A 19,515-nucleotide genomic window follows, 5' to 3' on the forward strand; every position below is an offset into this window, starting at 1 on the left:
GGTGTCATTTAATGTCTTTGGGTGGGTTACTCGTGTTAGTGGTAAACTTTTCACTTTGTTTTTCAAGTTTAGTTGTTAGCTTAAAGCTAGATTTTTTGTTGTTGTTGTTCTGATGAATGCTCTTTTGTTCTGTTGCTCTCTGAATCCCCTCAATTTGCACAATTATAGCTTGCTGCTGCAATTTTAGTTTGGCTGATTTGATCAGGGTCGATAATTCAATTCCAGTTCTTGTTTCCAGCAAGGTTGAGATTTCCAGCAGTCTTTTCTCATCACAGATCTTGTTCTATGGATCTGTGATATTAAATTGCATCCTTCAGAGAAAATTATTTTCTGCCAAAGTCAAATGTAGACATATGTGATGGTAATGTTTTCCCTAAATATTACCTAGAACAGTAAGTAAACTCGTGGGAACTACTGTTTGTTTGGTTTTGGTTTTTAAATTATATCATTTAGTTTTTGCCAGCTAAGCACTGGCACAATTTGGCAGCAGCAATTTGAAACTTACTTACTTAGAAACTTACTAATATATAGAGGGTACAAGTAATGTTGAATTACAGCTAGAAAATGTACACTGCCTCAATATCTCAGGTCACCAATGAGTTATCTTTAAAGGCACAACACTACATGTTTCAAACTTAATTTAGTATCCCCTCTGAATTTAGAATCCATAGTGAGAAGTGATAGCAAAAGTTTAATTAAATCACCACCTACTTCATCCGATGAAGTGAGCTGTAGCTCACGAAAGCTTATGCTCAAATAAATTGGTTAGTCTCTAAGGTGCTACAAGTACTCCTTTTCTTACTTCATCTCTGGTAATGCATATTTGTTCGAGACAGCAGCTGCAGCCAGCAAGCTCTCTCTGTCCTGAGCCCTGTTCTGTCCCCACCCTGCCCTATATGGAGAAGCGGTAAGTGGGGGGCAGGAGTAGGGGGGAGGGGGATACCCTGACATTAGCTTCCTTCTTCTCTTCCTCCCCCCCCCCCCCCCCCCCCCCCCCGCACAGCAAGCAGGAGGCTCCCAGGAGCAGCACAAAGGCAGGGGGCGGGAGCAGCTCCAAGGTCGGGGGGGAGGGACAGCTGCTGAGCGGGGAGCTGATATGGGGGGGGGGGCTGCTGGTCCACCCTGGTTCCAAGCCCCCATCAGCTAGCTCCAACGGGCTGCTCTTCCTGCAAGCAGTGGACAAAGCAGGCGGCTGCCAAACGACATTATAAGGGAGCATTGCACAACTTTAAACGAGCATGTTCCCTAATTGATCAGCAACGAAACAAGTTAACCAAGACTACTTTAAGTGAGGAGTCACTGTATTACTACTTGCTAACCAGGAGGATATGCTATAGTTGGGCTTGGCAGAATTTAATTCCTATTTTTTTATATATATATAACTTTGACCAATAATATCAATGTTTATTTTTAAGCATGTTCCCTATTTTTATCAACTTAAATTTTCACAAAATTTACACACAATTTTGGTGGGGTGCAGACAATAATTATTAGACAAAGGACCCTGAGATTCAAAATGTAAAAGTTTTATCATAGTTAAAACATTGTCAACATCATATGTCAAAATACACAAAGTAAATTTCTTAAATCGAAGTTTAGGAACTCAGTTTGATTCATCATAAATGGAATTTTTTGGTTTTTTGTGTGTGTGGTGAAACTGACATTTATTGACATTTACCATTTAAAAACCTAATCCTTACTATGGCTTGGCTTGGCAGATTTCAATTTTTGTGTGTGTGATTTTGGCTATTCATTTTTATTTTTTAACTATTTTAACTTTTACAGTTGGGGGAAATTAAGAGGGTGTTGGGGTCAGGGTAGCATTTACAGGTGGGCTGCAGGGAGTCCCTAGTGCTGTCAGTGGCTTCTGGGGACTCCATAGCCATGAGGCCCAAGATATCTAGGCAAAAGGTGTGGGGAAGGCTAGGGTCCTGGCCTGGTGGGCAGAGACAGCAGGCCAAGACTTCAAGGTGGAGGACAAGCAAGTGGTTGCAGGGGAGGCCACTGCACTGCCAAACAGTTCTTGCCTGGACACCACTCCCATGCTCCTCGTTGGTGAGGGAGTGAGCAGAGCCTTGACAGTGGAGTTGCAAAAGGTTCCCTGTATGGCCACGGGGCAGCTAACACCTGATCTCTCCAGGCACAAAGTGCAAAGGGAGGCTGCACTCCTGCTGACTGTTAGAGCTTGTCTTCGCTATTAGGAGATTGACACTGCTACAATTGATGCAGCAGTTGTCGATTTAGCGGGTCTAGTGAAGACCCGCTAAATGGATGGCAGAGCACTGTCCGGTTGGCTCGGTGCTCCAGCTCCCCGAGAAGAGTAAGGTAAGTCCACCAGAGAGCGTCTTCCGTTGCAGTGAAGACACTGGGGTAAGTCGACCTAAGCTATGTCCACTCCAGTTACGTTATTCATGTAGCTGGAGTAGTGTAACTTGGGTCAATTTACTCCAGTAGTTGAAGACAAGCCCATAGTGGTGAATATTTTTTGTCTATTTTAGTGTCTGCTGAAATAGACATTTACTGACATCTATGGATTTAAATTAAATCTTGCCAAGCCTAACTATGCTATATACAGATTTATTTAAACAACTATATAGCTTAAATTACAGTTAATTCAATTTTCTGGTTTTTACATTTAATATATTAAAAAATGGTGAATGATGCTTTTCTTATTTAGTAGATTAGTAGATTAACTTCTTTACTCCTGATTTGCAACAAGAACTGTTTGGATGGAAATTGGAATTCAGTTTAAATTGTACAAATGGAATTTGAAATCTCTCTTTAATTAGTAAATAAAGCCACTTTAGGTCTGGATACATGAGAGGACTTTTGCATTTAAAACTAAGTTAATTTAATTAATTGTTTCTGATTGCCATGTTCTTTAAGATTTTAGAAGTAGACATGTCATCCTCTTGCACCTAGTTTTTTTCATAGCTTGGAAGAGGAAAACAAATTTTCCTGTTTTTTCAACTTCCAGTTGGTTTCGTAACTTTGAGCAGTCATTGAATTGTAACAGCTGAATAAACTGTAATAAAGAAAATATTCTGTCTGCACCTGCAGAAGAGGCTACTGCCATGAGAAGATGATTTAGAACATCCACAGACCAATTCCAGGTGCTCAGGCAGTGCCTTCCACCAATTCAGTGGTTAAACTTCCTTTAAAACTTAGCAGTAAACTTGTATTGTTTATTGTATGTATATTTAAATTAAACAGTTAACATATTAGAATAATTTAGGACTTAATGTAGGCTGTCCATTTCAAATTTAAGTAGGTTTATTTTTAAAAACTATCTTTTTAAAAAACAAAAAAAATCTGATTTAAATAAAGTGTTGTTTTTTTTTTTGTTATTGAATTTTATCCATCCTACAAAACAGTTTCCCTATAAAACCTCTGTTTTCTCGCACACTCAATTCTGAAGCAGTCACCTTTTTGACTGAAATGTCTTGTACTTAAAACATTTCCTTTCAGGTACAGACTAATAGAAAACTGAGCAATATACCTAGTCACTCCTCATGTTATGAGAATACTTATACTTCGTACAATTTAAAATTATATGAATATAGGCTTAAACAAAACTGCTTAACTTTGAAAGTTGGCATGAACATAGTCTTTGAGCACTAGTCCTTTAGTTTAGCACTAGTTTGGTTTTAAGAATGCTTGTTTTGACTTACTAGCCTTGAGCATTTGAAAAGTGGAAGCAAACACAATTAAAAATAAATAAATCCTGAAATGTACTAATATGCAGTTAGTTGCATGTTAGGTGCACGTTTGTTGCTTCAAATGATGTACAAGTTCTGCGAGCAAAACTAACAAGCTGATTATCTCTGGACTCTTATGTCTACACAGGGATTAAAAAAAACCCTCAGCTTGCCTGGGTTTAACAAAAATTAGTGTGTAGACCTTCAGGCTTAGGAGTCCCAGATCTCTGGCTCCAGCCCAAGCCCAAATGTCTACACAGCGATTTTTAAAGCCATGCAAGCCCAAGCTAGCTGACTTGGGCCAGCCACGGCTGTGGCATGGGTCTTTTAGCCCTGTGTAGACATACCCAGAGTCGTCTTCTCTTAAGATCTAACACCTTCCCTCCCCAAACAAAAGCTTAAAGAAATGCACCTTGCATTAATACATAGAAACTTCCTCACTTGAATGCTTGGTTTGCCACCAAATACAGAAGGGTGGTATTTTCAAAAACACCTAAATGATTTAGGAGTACAAAGTCAATGGAACTTTTAACCCTCTTGAGTCTTCTGAATAGTCATGTTAATCCATGGTAATGTTAATTAACCATGTTTTCCATGTGTTTTCTTTTTGTCGTTGTCTTCTTAAATGTGAAATATAACTTACTCTGGGCTATTCATTCTAGCACACTGCACATTCTGTATCTTTTATATTGTGAATTACCATTTCCAGAGCAATTTCAGCTTCTGGAATTTCCCTCTTTAAGGCTGTAAAATCAAGCATTCAGCTGTGGCATTGATGTTAGCTCACTCTTGTAATAGTGGGGTGGGGTGGTTGGTGCCACAGTGTAAAACGAACCTGCCACAACAGGATTTCAATTGGGCACTGAGGCAGGTCAGTCTGTGTACAAAACAGTAGAGTGCAGCTTCCTTTCGCCCAGTGTTCAAACGTAGCGAAGAGCGTCTCTTGTATCTTCAGCTTTCTGCAGGCTAGGACAGAGCTGCCTGCAGGTCCGAGTGAAGGCATGAAACAAGTTAGACCTGGTTGCGCCTCCCAGCATTTTCTTCCCTGCAGGATTTATAGTCTTCTACCTACCCAGCCACTCTGGGGAATGAGGGGTTTGTTTGCCAATTAGTAGGGCAGCCAGAGCTGCTTCTGACCAGCATGACTGCTTGTAGCTGTAGGGCTTCTATCTCAGACAGGGTTTTAACCCCCAGTTTGCTGGGTAATATGCATGTTAAATTTCCAGTCTCATTCTAAAACCATTCAAACATCCTGCTGTTTGATGGCATCATTAGACATGTGAAGTGTATGATACAGAAATCGAACTAACGTATGATGTTAGAAATGGCATTCAGTAGGAGAGAACTGATGATGGTTTGGGATCTGTCCAGTTGAGATCTCTTCCCTCCCCCCGCCCCCCCCCCCCTGTTCAGGACCATTGCAGTTGTATAAGAATTGGTGCTCAGGCTAATGCTCCCTACCTTAAAAGTGCAGGGGTTATTGGAGGGGAAATTCTGAGAAACATTCCCAATTTTGGAGTTTGCATATGGGCGCACACACATACCCAGGAGGTCTGGTCCATCTGAGCCTGGATTTATTACCTTTCCAGGCACACTGAAGCATTTAATTCTGAGCACTGAGGAAGGCATACCTGAGATTATTAAGGGTAAATACGTCCAGTGAGCTGTCTGTCTTTATATTTTTGTAATATTGTAAAGTGCACAGACCTTGAAGTGTTCAGTAAAGTGAAAGAAATTGAGTAACTTCTGCTGTGTTGCATAATACATCTGTCTCCCCCCTACCCCCCATCACTAAAGTTTTTTACAAACTTTCATACCTGTGGTGTAGGAAGGCTTGCCATCTTCCAATGTGAAGAAATTTACAGTCTTCACTGCTAACAGTGAACAGAATAGATACTATCTGTAAGACACCATTGCATCTCTAGACTGCTCACAATACATTAGCAGAAGTTTCTGAGTTGAAGAACTTTAACACCATTGCTGTTCAGAGACGTACATTGGAACTGTGTAATGGTTTTTGCAGATGTATGTTAATGTTATGCTGTGTGTTACAGATGGTGACTGTGTTAAATTTTTATTATCTTGTTTGTGTGCTGTGATCATATTGAAAAGTGAAAAAATAACAGCATTATTAAAAATGAAACTCTGCTCAACTTCTCTGCATCCATCAGAACAGCTGAAATCTTACTGTTTTTTTGACTGGAAAATTTAATTTAATTTTTCATATTTTTAAAGATTTTTGCTTACCAAACTTCTCATTTAAGAGTTTTCCCAAAGCTGTGCCCTGTACAATACTTGCTCACAATCTTTTAAATTGTGCCAGCAGAAGTATTTCCCCATAATTCTGAAACCAGTATTACAGAAGAGGGACTAGATCAAATATCTGATTTGAAATTAGCTTTCTGTTGCCTTGTCAAAACATGTTTGTTATACCTCCATCAGGTTACTGACATATGTTAGCTATTGGACCATTCTGACATTGAATAGACGATTCCAGATAATTCTACCAATCTAGTCCATGAAATGCAATAGGAAGCTGACCTACTTCTTCCATTTTCCCTTTCCACCCCCAACTCTGGGCTGTTAAGGCACAGGCATTAAGGTATCCATCCTCTTTTGTTGTTGGCGGGAGTGGTGGCGGTAAGCAAGTTCTTGGAATTAATAAGTATGAACAAACCATTGTTGCAGGTAACTTTTTTTTTGCCTCAGGTTATGAAGCATATTTGTATTTTTATCTTCTTGGTAAAAGAATAAACTTTCTTGGTGACCTTAATGGAAGTAGAAATAAATTCTACCATGCTATGAGAAAACTCCAGTAGATAGTTAGTTATCCTCAGTATAGTTGTGACTTTTGTAAAGGTCATCAAAAGGGTGTCTATACTTGACTTGCACTGTGTTTCCCTCCTTCCCCCTCATTTTTTTTTAATTTTAGCAGTTTAAATGCTAAGAAACTTTAACATTGCAGTACACAAAACATTATTTGAGTCCTGTACCGCTCTCTTCCATATTAAGTACCTTACTATGCTCTACTGCATGATCCAATAAAAATTCATAACTAGCTGCAAAAACTGGTGCATTAACACAATCACAGGATGTGAAACGTTTTTGCTATGGTGTTTGTTTGACTGGCCTACTCCACCTGGCAGAAGGGTTACATTAGTACAGACTTAAGTAACTGTTTTGAGTAGACTGAGATGCAGTGGTACAGAAGGACCTAGATTAAAACACAAGAATTTCTTAGGAAAGTCTGTAGTGGACAGAGATCATCCCCTGAACCATGATTAAGGCTACGATTTAGTCATGGATATTTTTAATAAAAGTGTCCTGTCCAGGATTTATAGTATAAATACCCCTGACTAAATCTTGGGGGGGGGGGGGGGGCGCAGCGCAAGGGGCCACCATTGAGCAGTGGGTGCTCCTGCTGGGGGCCGCCCGAACAGCGGCCAGTGCGAATGGCCCTGGGGACGCTCCGGCAGCAGCCGGTGTGGCTGGCAGCAGAGTCGCTACAGCAGCAGCAGGTGGAGCTGTCCTTCACCACACCCCACTCACTGTAGATGTCCTTGGTCAGTGAGGACCAAGGGTTCAGAGGTGCATCTGTGTGAGTTCACCTCCCTCCCAGGGAAGAAGACACCTTGCTTGCTCCACTCTCTCTGCACTTTCTCTAGCCAGCCGCTCCGCCGGCTGGCTGCTTGCTTGCTGCTCCTGCTGGCTGCCTTCTGCTATGACCTCTGAAAGTCAGTCTCTTAAGGTTTCACCCAGCTCTTAGTGATTGTCAGCTCTTGGGGGAACCTGAAGCAGGGTGGGCAGAAATGCTGTCCCACCACAAGTGATTTCAGCTCTAGTAAGCACTTAACATAACAAAAGGCTCAAAAGTTAGAGCTAAATAGGCTCCATAGAACAGAGGGGAGGAACAGGTTAAACCAGACCGGGGACCCTTAGGCAGAGTCCAAACTTTCTGGCTGAGACACCTGTCCCCACCCCTCTTACTTTCACAGGGGTCTGGCATTTGAGCCCCTGGCTTAGCGAGGTCCTTTCAGCTGAAGGTGACCTCCTCAATCAGGACAGGTTAAGCACTGTTCTGCTCCGCTTTAGTCATACAACAAAGACAACTACATTGATAACCTTTCACTACCCCTGCATTTAGTACTAAAGTGATTTGTAACCCAACACCAGCCAAAGTTGATCATTTTGAGCAACACAGTTCTATCTGCTGGATATCGAGGCAGAGTAGGTGTGTTCATAGAAATACAGTTTGCTCCTGAAGTCTCTCCACCTCCCAGCTAGCTGTTAGGGGAGAGCTCACTCAGACCCTGCTTACACTTAAAAAAAAATCAGTGGTGTCTCAAACTGGTCCTACAAGACCCTCATGAAACCTCTGTAAGAGACATCTTCCCTCTGTTTGTTTTATAGCAGCTATGGTTGGCTAGGAGACTATGTAAGTTTGGAAATTTGTCAGTTTAAATAACCCTATCTTCAGAGACTGTTTTTGATACAAAGTATCACTTTCAAGTAAAGCAGAGAGTTCCTCTTAAAACAGAGGTCACCAACCAGTAGATCACAATCAACTGGTCAATCTTGGAGCTTCTGGTAGTCGATCTCAGTCTAGGGTTGCCAACCTTCCTGTAGCTGAACTGGGAGATTGGCTGCTAACAGTCCTGCAGCGCAGCAGGGCTAAGGCAAGCTCCCTGCCTGCTCTGGCCCCATGCCAGTTCCGGAAGCAGCTGGCACATTCTTGTGGGCCCCTGGCAGAGGAGGCAGGAGGTCTCTGCGTGCTGCCCTCACCTGCAGGCACCACCCTCGCAGCTCCCATTGACCAGAAATGGGGATCTGCGGCCAATGGGAGCTACGGGGGCAGTGCCTGCAGACGGGCAGCGTGTGCCCCCTTCCCCCATCCAGGAGCTGCTGCTGGACATGCCAGCTGCTTCTGGGAGCAGGGCCAGGGCAGGCAGGGAGCCTGCCTTAGCCCCACTGTGCTGCTGCCTGGGCGCCACCTGAGCTAAGCGGCACCTCGCTGGAGCCTGCACCCCAAACCCCTCCCATACCCCAGCCCGAACTCCCCACTGCATGCAAACTCCCTCTTAGGGCCCGCATCCCCTCTTGCACCCCAACCTCCTGTCTCAGCCCCCTCCCAGAGCCTGCACCCTGAACCACCTCCTGCACCAGGCTCAGCCAAGAGCCCCTCCCACACTCCGAACCTCTCAGCCCCAGCCCAGAGCCCACACCCCAACCCCCTGTCCCAGCCTGGTCAAAGTGAGTGAGGGTGGGGAAGGGAATGGAGTGAGTGGCATGGGGCCTTGGGGAAGGGGCGGGGCAAGGGTATTTAGGTTTGTGTGGTTACTGTTATTTGTACATTTTCTTTGAGGTAGATCCTGGGTTGCACTTAAATTCAAAAAGTGATCTTGTGCTTAAAAAGGTTGGCGACCACTGCTCTTAAAACAACCAATTATTTGTTTTGGAAGGATATGAACTTGCATATATGTTTTGTCATTGTATCACCAATATTGCAACAGTGATTCATTATTTTTGGAATTTGAGAGTGGGGAAGGAACTTGCTGTTTCATAAATTTCAATTTCAGCCTCTTCCTCCTTTCTTCAGTCACACTTTAGATAACCTGTCTGTTTCTTCCTTCATTTACCTTTCCACTCTCCTTGTTACCCAAGATTGGAGGGGTGTTTGAGGCAAATCATGTGAAGGCTTTTTCAAGCAGCTTAGCCATACAGGCCAAAGTTTTCTAAGTAAAGCACCTTAATAAAAGTGGGCTGATTCCTCTCCCTCTCCCCCCACCCCCCAAAAAAGGAAAAAAGACCTGAGTCCCTGGACTGTTCCTATCAGGTTTCTGCCATGTGACTGTAATAAAGATTTTAGCTGCAGTTTTAAGTTTTATACAATCTGGATACTGCAGAGGACAGTCAAATAACTCCCATATAGTGCTTTATTTTTTAAAAAAATCATGCTAGATAAAGTAGGGAGCATGCTGATTCCTTTCCTCATTCCTTACTGGGAATTAGCAAACTAAATTAAAAATGTAGTGTAATTCTGCAAGGACAAATTTTTTAATTTGTATGGGGGGGGAAGGAAATCTGTGGTCACCTGTGTTGTCTGCTGTGGAAAAACTAAAGATGAAAGTAGGTAAATAGGGAATTTTTATTTTGTCTTGAATACTGAGCATTGTCATTCTTTGTAGTGTTCCCAGTTCAGGCATACCCTTGGGAAGTAATTGTGCACCACCAATCTAAGAAGAGGTTAGCCCATTTTTCATATCTCAGATCTTACTGTATGTGGTTCTTGGAACTAGGTTTTTGAGAGCCTCCATATCGAACACTTTGCTTTGTTTTGGTATCATTGTGCTTTTCAGCTATTACTTGTCAACGCACTCATTGCGGGGGATAGGTGAAGCAGTTGAGCCATACTATTTCATCCCTGCCTTGCCAACCCTAAAATGATTTGCTACAGTGCCGTTAAGCATTTTATTCCACTTGGCATACTTTTGTATTGAACCCTTGTACAATTTTTTTTAGAAGATTAATTTTTCTGATGCAACAAAGCCATAACAATCTGTCACTTGTAACCTGATCCATGTTTAGTGTAAATATAGATATGTTTTTAGAATTGACTTATGAGAAGTTGCTTTACCAGAGTTTGAAATAGTTATCATGTGACTGAGAAATACAAGAACTAAAACTCTGCCTTTTTTCAATATGCACAGTTCTCTATATTAGGATTACATTGAGGTAAGTTATTTTGGCTTTTGTGGACATGATACAGTATACAATCTTTGTACTTTCAGTTCAAATTTTATTTCCCATCTCAACTAATTGGAGTCAGGTAAACTTGCACCTTTTTGACAGACAACGGGATAAACAAACTTAGCACAGAATTTTCATAGTAGTTACAGCTGGTATAGCAACTAATTACAGAAAAGGATTGAGAGAACAATCCATAAGAATTAGGACATGATCTGGCAGGACTCCTAACAGTCTTGTTTGCTTGCAGCATAGTTAGGGGCAGGAGAAAGGCAAAGCATGGGTCTGCTGTGTTCTGTTTTATACCCTTCGTCCATGTGCTTGGAGAATACAAGTTGAGGCATGTCTGGCGGGCAGTGCTGAGTCCCCAGGCAAGGTTGAGCAATTTCCCTTGTGTGGTCTCATGCAGGTGAGTCACTGAGTTGTAGCTCCCTTGCTGGACAATGGCTGGTGATGGGTTGTTTTGACACCCTGCCTGGGCATCGGTTACTTTGCTGTTGCCTCTGGGGAGCTAATATCTGGCTGATTCTCCAACTTACAGCATGTTTTAGTGACAACCATACAACACAATTCTCATAATTTCATGTCCATTAATGCTGTACCTGTATGGACAGAAAAATAACTTTCAGCAGATCATAATCTTTCCCCTGATACCTGACACGACCTGCTTTATCTGCAAGATCACAATTATATATAAATGAGGAATATGGAGATTACAGGGCGGTCCCCCAAGGTATAGAATGTCACACTTACATCTGTATGCACTTGTGCAAAGTGGGAGTAAAACATGACATTACAGTGAAACATTATGATGCTAGCATTTTATACTCACTGTGTGCTCATTTTACACAGGTGTAAATGACTACACATAACAGGTAGTGAAAACTCAAGGAAGTGTAGTAGAAATAATCCTCTTGCTTATCTATTTTATAAAAGGTATTTGAGGGTTGTTTAAAAACTGTACTGCACTGCAGTGAAGATCACAGATAGCAAGTACATTCCAAAAGATTAGCAAGTTCTGGCAAATTGTAGAGTGGTGTTTTACACCCCAGCCAAAAAAAAAAAAAAAAAACACTACTGGCAATGTTAACTTTTTATGGAGATGGCTTTTGAGCTGCTGAAGAAGTAATCCATGTTTTGTCAATGTAGTGGCAGCCCAGGAAACCCTGGAAACAGAAAATCTGTTGAACTTTAAAATTAAGCATCTGAAATTATTTGAATCTGGCTTTAAATACTATTTGAAGAAAGACTTGAGCCTTGTTCCAGTATGGGACACAAAACTTTAACTCTGATAAGTGCTCAAGTTCCAAAAACTCTCTTCAATTAGCTAAGATGGGTTACCAAAGTAGCCATTCTGCATGGTGGTCTCAGAAAGGCTTGTAGAGCAGGCCTATGTCAAAGCAGCTAATAGTGTTGATAACTTATAGGAAGTGAGTTGCTCCTTCACCTTTTGGAGCAGGTTTGAAGAATGAAGGGGAGACAGGTAAGGTTTAAATAAAAATATTGTTAAATCCAAAGCTTCAAGATAAGATGCCATGCATTTTTTAGATTTTAATGAATTAAAACAGTGTGTAATCAGCCTCTCTGCCAAATGTATTCAGTAGAGCAAATGTTTTAAGTAACATAGGACTTTCATTTGTGTAAGGCAGATATGCATTCTCTTTAAAATTCATAAAAACCTGTCTGTCTCGCACTTTTTTGATAGTTTTATATTTAAACAGGTTTTCTGTCCAACAGTTTAATCCAGGTTTTACCACTATTTTATATTTGTGGTTCTTTGGAGGGGTTGTTTTGGGGGAAGGATGTGTTGGAAAAACTTTAAGATTTTCACTGGTGGCCTGACTTTCAGATGTGCTGAGCAACCTCAGCTCCCACTCAAGTAAATGGGAAGTGAAGATGCTTAGCGCTTTTGAAAATCTGGTCTTTTTAATCACTCTGGTCCATAGCCCCATCTGTGAATATTCATATCTTTTTGATTCTTTAATTGCTATGCCACATTCCTAATTCTGGTAAATCTGCCTTTTATTCAAATAATTCCCTTGTAATTCAGTAATATTTTAAGTTCACTCTTACTACTACAGGCTGGGGGTTTGGGGTGAGGAATCAGTAGATTAAATCATTCAGTTGTTAGTCCTGCCTGTTGCCATTAAAATTCTATCTAGCAGCTGAGAGTATTGAGTACTGTTCTCCTCCTGAAATCCTCTTACCGATTCTTGGAGACCAGAAATGAAACATATACCATCATTTTGGAAAACCCACCCCTAAACTTTCATAGTATACTGTGACCTCATCTTAAATAGATTTTTCTTGTGGCTAACCTTCCTTGCCATATTTTAAGTGCATGGGTCACCATCCCCTCTGCTTTACAATGAATAACATCCATGTGGCAACTATAGCAGTTGCTTACCTGGAAGAGTAATAGTAGGAAAGTATATATTTTTAGCTGCCTTTTGATGTGATGTAGCAGCTGGAAATAAGGAGAGCCAGCATCAAGTGATCAGCTAGCTCTTCAAGCCACCAAGTGCTTCTGTAGACCAGAGCTTGGGAATCACTGCTTTTAGATGTGAGACCAAATGTATAGCAACATTTCCCACAAGGTCTATACAAGTATGTCCACAGCTTTAGAAGCCTCAAGGATCCAGATGCTTCTCGCCTTGATCTGTTTAAAAAGATTCATTTTGGGATCTTCTGCAAAGTCCTGTCTCACTACAAGTATTAACAGACTTAAAAAAGGAAAAGCCTTCAAGGTTTTTGTTTGGTATGATAAACTGTCTGAACATAAGCCGTTGCATACATAAGTTTAAATATACTTTATTGTAAAGTCTCTTGATAGTCTGGTGACAAATCTTAAATTTCTAGGTAAAAATATATATTTTAACCTACTCAAAATATCATTTAACTGTCTTTCTTTTTATAGTAATCATGTTATCCGCAGCTTGGAAGGAGTCCAGAACATACATGGTGAGATACAGTCTCAAGACAGGACATAGTGGTTTATATGTCTTTTCTGAGTAAGAAGGGTATCCATTATATTTAACACCACTTAGAAGCAAATAATCTCTGGACCTAATTCTCAGAGCACCAATTCAAAAGAGTACACTTTCTGCATACCTGCAATCACTTCAGAGATAGCTATAGGGAGGAACTTGCAGCTCACATAGTAGTTACAAGAAATTTCAAACACATCAGACTTATCCATTTTAGTTTACATGACTTGACTAATAGCCTTACAGGAAGTAAAAGATGCCACTCTCTCTAGCTCTGTATCGTTTTGAATCCTGGACAACTTCCCATGTGGTATCTTCATAAATCAGCTTGCTTAGAAAATGCAATTCTGAATTCATTGCACCCTCATAAACATTTCTTCTGTATGCTTGGCCTGAAGTTAAGGTAAAAAGTCTTCCTGTTTTAAAGACTTTCTGAAAAGGGACCTGTTCCCTTCTCTTTGTGCCTTATTCTGTCAGGCTTAAATAAGGGGAGAAGTTTATAGGATCTTCTTTAGGTTAGGTTCCAAAGAGGATGAAGCTAGGCTGTTCTCAGTGGTGGCAGATGACAGAACAAGAAGCAATGGTCTCAAGTTGCAGTGGGGGTGGTCTAGGTTGGATGTTAGGAAAAACTATTTCACTAGGAGGGTGGTGAAGCATTGGAATGGGTCACCTATGGAGGTGATAGAATCTCCATCCTTAAAGGTTTTTAAGGCCTGGTTTGACAAAGCCCTGGCTGGGATGATTTAGTTGGGGTTGGACTAGATGACCTCCTGAGGTCTCTTCCAACCCTAATCTTCTATGATTCTTAAACTATCTCTTCGCTTTCATAGCAGCCGCTAACATTGTCATCTATGTCCATAATGATAAACAGTGATGTCTCTCCTTTCTCAGTGATCTTTGTTTTCTCTCCTTTTATGCTCTTTTACTAGGTTGGATCTTTAGCACTATGTAGTTGCCAAGCATTGGGGACTCAGTGTTTTAGATAGTTAGTTTGTTCCAGAAATTTCAGGGAGCCTAATAAGTATTAACATTTTAGCTCTAATTTTATTTTTCCAGAATCTCCACTCAATGCTTATATTTTTCTTTTTATGAAGTTGTATGAAGACTACTGATTTGCTCTTTTTATTCCTTCTCAAGATGTTTTAGCAGAAGCTTCTGTTCCTGTTGCTTGGGACTCCCACAGCAGCCAGTAGGGTGCTCCAAGTTTGTTACTCTGGAACTGTGACACAAGGTTAAACTATACATTTGACCCCTGACTGAATGTCTCTGTGAGCAGCTCTTTCAAGATACAGGCCCATGCCTGTACTTCCCTGAGGAGAATCCCTTGACTCATCCCATTCTTAGGCTGGGTCTCCAGGCTACAAACACCCCTGTTTACCAATCTTGTTACCTAGCGGGTCCAATTGGATTTGGCTCCTGCTAAAGACTTCCCTCAGGGAGCTGTGAACAGTATCAAAATGCAGTTGCAGAGAGTAGCTTATTTGCTAAGTTCCTATAATTTTTTTTTAAATCAGAGAGAGGTTAAAACAACAAGCCTAACTACCCATTGTCTTAGCTAAATTTAGCATTTTCCTCCAAATTTAGGTAGGCCCAGCTTAGCCTTCGTATAACAACCTCCCCTCCTTGCTCCCCAAACTTCCAATTCTTTTGTGGACCAAGCTAGTCTTTCTCTGTAGACCCTGTGTCTGTTTCTCAAGGCTGCTATTTCTAGGACTCGGTCTACACTGCACAGTTAGGTCACCGTAAGGCAGCTTACATCGACCTAATTACATCAGAGTGTACACTACAGTCTTGTCCCACCAATGTAAGGGCTTGTCTATATTACCTGCTGGATCAGCGGGCAGTGATCGATCCAACGGGTGTCGATTTGTCATGTCTAGTCTAGACGCAATAAATTGAACCCCCCCCCCCTTCCGCCCCCCGAGTGCTCTCCCGTCGACTCTGGTACTCCACCGGAGTGAGAGGCGCAGGTGGAGTTGACAGGGGAGCGTCAGCCGTTGACTCAGCACAATGTGTTCACAATGTGTTCACCACAATGTGTTCACTACATTATTCAGGTAGCTGAAGTTGCATAACTTAGATCGATTCTCTTTCCCCCACCCCCCAGTGTAGACCAGGCCTAAGTGCCATACTACATTGACATAATAACTTCTCCTCCACAAGAGGCTCCTGTAGTTAGGGCTATGCAGTGTCTGTGTGGACACAGTGTTACTTACTTTGGCTGTTAGATCTCTTGTCAATTTCACAGTTCCAGTGGAGCCATGAAATTGACAAGAAAGCAAGGGGGGCAGCCAGAGCCCAGCTGCCCCCTGCTCCCTTGGAGAGTTGGACCTCCTGAGTCCGCTTCTCATGTCCTTTGTTCCCATTTTCTTCCACCTTGATTCCTCCTTTCCTTGGAGTCACCAGAGAGACTTGATACTTGTATTATCTTTTGAATAAAGCCATTGTCTTTCTGCCCAGTGTAGCAGAAATTAACTCTTTGGTAGCAAACAATACAATAGCAATCAAACTAAATGAACATATGATTCATAAAAATATTCCAGACAGCTCCCATGTTCTTCATGCCTTGATTCTAGGTTATCAATTTTGGCTTTTAAAGCAGCAACTGCAGTGTGGATGCTGCTAATATTTGTATTCGTTTTTGACAATGTTTTGGGGAATGGCTGGCTATGACCTCTTGCTCCCTCTGCAGAGCTAGTTCTGTATAATGCTACAGGTAAAAACAGAAGTTCCATGGTTTTCCCACTTCTTTTTGTTTTTTTTAAATAATCACTGAGAAATGCTGGTTTTTGTTAAGCAAAGCCTCAACTATGAAATGCCTAGGAGTCAACTTCTAACTATAAGCTTTTGTGAGTATCTTGCTGCTTCTCATGGGAATTGACTCTTGTCTGCTTTGTAGTCTTACTATCAAAACTTTGAATTTTGAAGTTGGAGTTCTCATGTCTATCAAATACAGCTTGAAACTTTCTGTACCATGGCCTTACTTTTCAGTTTAGTTTGTGAATCTGTTTTTGCAGAGAGGGCCACTGCTCTTTCAGGGATGGAAAGTGTGTTTGTGCCTGATTTCATAACTGCTCTACTGGAGTCTACTCACTGGCTTTATCCTTAATTTTTCATTATTTGTTTTACTACAGTTTCTCTAGGGAGTCAGTTAGAATCATAGAATATCAGGATTGGAAGGGACCTCAGGAGGTCATCTAGTCCAACCCCCTGCTCAAAGCAGGACCAATCCCCCAATTTTTGCCCCAGATCCCTAAATAGCCCCCTCAAGGATTGAACTCACAACCCTGGGTTTAGCAGGCCAATGCTCAAACCTCTGAGCTATCCCTCCCCCCCTAATATATGACACTCAAAATAAAGACTTGGAAACTTCTAAATATATTGTAATTAAAAAATGTAAATAACAAACTAGGTTTGAATACACAATTAACCTCTGCAATAGTGGCTTTATATAGTTCTTCCATGGTTTTCTATACGGATGTTTAAGTGCCCATCAAATATAAATACCAAAATGGAAAACTTACCATTATGCTTGTTTCCTCCATTAATGCTTTTGTGGGCTTTTGGCTATATTGGCGAGGTGGGGGGCCTTTTTGTAAGGTGAGATGTTCTTTATTGTACATTTTTTTTGGAAACTAGTCACGTGTGCTTGACTGCATTCTTTTCTTTTCTTTTCTTTTCTATGCTCTGTTTCTGAATGTGCAAACACTGCAATGCAGATAGCGCTACAGAACTGTGCAGGCCCTGTAACTGTTATAGTTAGCTGGGAGCTAGATCTTCTCCATACCTCTGACTGACTCGTTTGAAGGGTTTTGTTTTGTTAATTGAATAGGTGTCTTTTTATTTTTAATTTTTTTAACTTTTTGATTTAAAATCTCTTCATCCCCTCTTTGAATTTAGGTAACATAATCCATGGATCAAGTGGGAAAGATGTGGAACAACTTCAAATACAGATGCCAGAATCTCTTCAATCATGAAGGTGGAAACCGAAATGAAAACATAGATGTAGACGCCACTCGATGCTCATCTGTTAAAGAGAGAAGGATCCATGTACCCGATTTGGCTCCACAGCAACCAAGCAGCCCTTTAAGAGAGAACATTGCCTTACAACTAGGTTTAAGTCCTTCAAAGAATTCAGTGAGGAGAAATCAGAATTGTGTCACTGACATCCCTCAAATTGTCGAAATAAGCATTGAGAAAGATAATGACTCGTGTGTTGCCACAGGAACGAGACTTGCACGAAGGGATTCCTACTCTCGGCATGCTCCTTGGGGTGGGAAAAAGAAACATTCCTGTTCTACGAAAACCCAGAGCTCCTTGGATAATGATAAAAGATTTGGTCGAACACGAAGCAGCTTGCAAAGGCGGGAGCGAAGATACGGTGTGAGCTCCGTTCATGATACGGACAGCGTATCAAACAGGACTGTAGGTAGCCGTACTCTGCGACAGCGGCTTCAGGATACCGTTGGGCTATGTTTTCCCATGAGAACTTATAGCAAACAGTCCAAACCTCTCTTTTCTAATAAAAGAAAGATTCATCTCTCTGAATTAATGCTTGAGAAATGTCCTTTCCCTGCTGGATCTGATCTTGCCCAAAAGTGGCATCTGATTAAGCAACATACAGCTCCTGTGAGCCCTCATTCAACTTTTTTTGATACATTTGATCCTTCCTTGATTTCTGCAGAAGATGAAGAAGATAGACTTAGAGAAAGACGTAGGCTTAGTATTGAAGAAGGGGTTGACCCCCCTCCTAATGCCCAAATACATACATTTGAAGCTACAGCACAGGTTAATCCATTATATAAACTGGGACCAAAGTTAGCCCCGGGTATGACTGAGCTTACAGGGGACAATAGTGCAGCACTACAGGGAAACTGTGATTCTGAAGAGGACACAACAACCCTCTGCTTGCAGTCACGCAGGCAAAAGCAACGTCAGGTGTCTGGAGAGAGCCATGGCCATAGCAGCAGACAAGGGGCTTGGAAAGTACATACTCAGATTGATTACATACACTGCCTTGTGCCAGACTTACTTCAAATAACAGGTAACCCATGTTATTGGGGTGTGATGGACCGCTATGAGGCGGAGGCACTTCTGGAAGGCAAACCTGAAGGCACTTTTTTGCTCAGGGATTCTGCACAAGAGGACTACCTCTTCTCTGTGAGCTTCCGTCGTTACAACAGATCCCTCCATGCACGTATTGAGCAATGGAATCACAATTTTAGTTTTGACGCTCATGATCCCTGTGTATTTCACTCCTCCACTGTTACAGGACTTCTAGAACATTATAAAGACCCTAGCTCTTGCATGTTTTTTGAACCATTACTTACTGTATCTCTGAACAGGACTTTTCCTTTTAGTCTGCAGTATATCTGCCGGGCAGTAATCTGCAGGTGCACTACGTATGATGGAATTGATGGCCTTCCTTTACCATCAATGTTGCAAGACTTTCTAAAGGAATATCACTATAAACAAAAAGTTAGGGTGCGATGGTTGGAACGGGAACCTATTAAGACAAAGTAAACAGAATCTAAAGTCCCCAGCAGGCTTGCTAGAATATGCATTTTTTTGTGTGCATTAGTTTAACTCAGCAAGCACATCAGCTTTTTTGCAATACCGTATTTAAGCTTGATGTTTAGTATCATGTCAGATGCTGTCTGCTGTTACACAAATCAAGTTGCGATGCCTCTTGAAACAATGAGACAAAGCGACATGTTTTTCATTAAGACCGACATAAAAATAATTTGCTAACTTCTAAATGTTTTCCTTTTTTGTAGCTGTAGTAATTGGGTGAAGCAACTATGGGGCATTCCATCTAATGCTAAAGAACAAACGTTAATTTTTTATTGGTTGAACATTTTAATGATTTGAGTAGTGTTTAAATTTTTTCAACAGAATCTTTCCTCCTTTGAAAAGTTTAATTGTTCCCTTCAAACAAGTTTCCAAATGTTAATAAATAAAACATTTCAAAATGCAGTTTAGCAGCATGAGAAGCCTGTGTTCCATTAAGAATTTTTTTATACTAAAAATTAATCACAGTTAGTGCACCAGGTTTCCTAAAGATGAGGGCTTGAATATGTCTGATC

General features: G+C 41.3%; 1 protein-coding gene across 2 annotated transcripts in view; it reads left to right on the forward strand.

Annotated features, from left to right (window-relative positions):
• The window catches only part of SOCS5 (suppressor of cytokine signaling 5), a 45,711-nt gene extending 26,424 nt beyond the window's left edge, over positions 1 to 19,287 (forward strand). Inside the window, exons 2-3 of one of the 2 annotated variants that reach the window (XM_084622171.1) lie at positions 13,360 to 13,403; positions 17,330 to 19,287. In XM_084622171.1, the coding sequence (XP_084478297.1) occupies positions 17,342 to 18,952 (1,611 nt within the window). In that variant the 5' untranslated portion in view covers positions 13,360 to 13,403; positions 17,330 to 17,341 and the 3' untranslated portion in view covers positions 18,953 to 19,287. The remainder of the gene's footprint in view (positions 1 to 13,359; positions 13,404 to 17,329) is intronic. The other variant, XM_084622170.1, reaches the window with a different exon arrangement.
• The last annotated feature ends 228 nt before the right edge of the window (positions 19,288 to 19,515 follow it).

Source organism: Lepidochelys olivacea (genome assembly GCF_965140295.1).
Source record: "Lepidochelys olivacea isolate rLepOli2 genome assembly, chromosome: 3".
NCBI lineage: Eukaryota > Metazoa > Chordata > Testudines > Cheloniidae > Lepidochelys > Lepidochelys olivacea.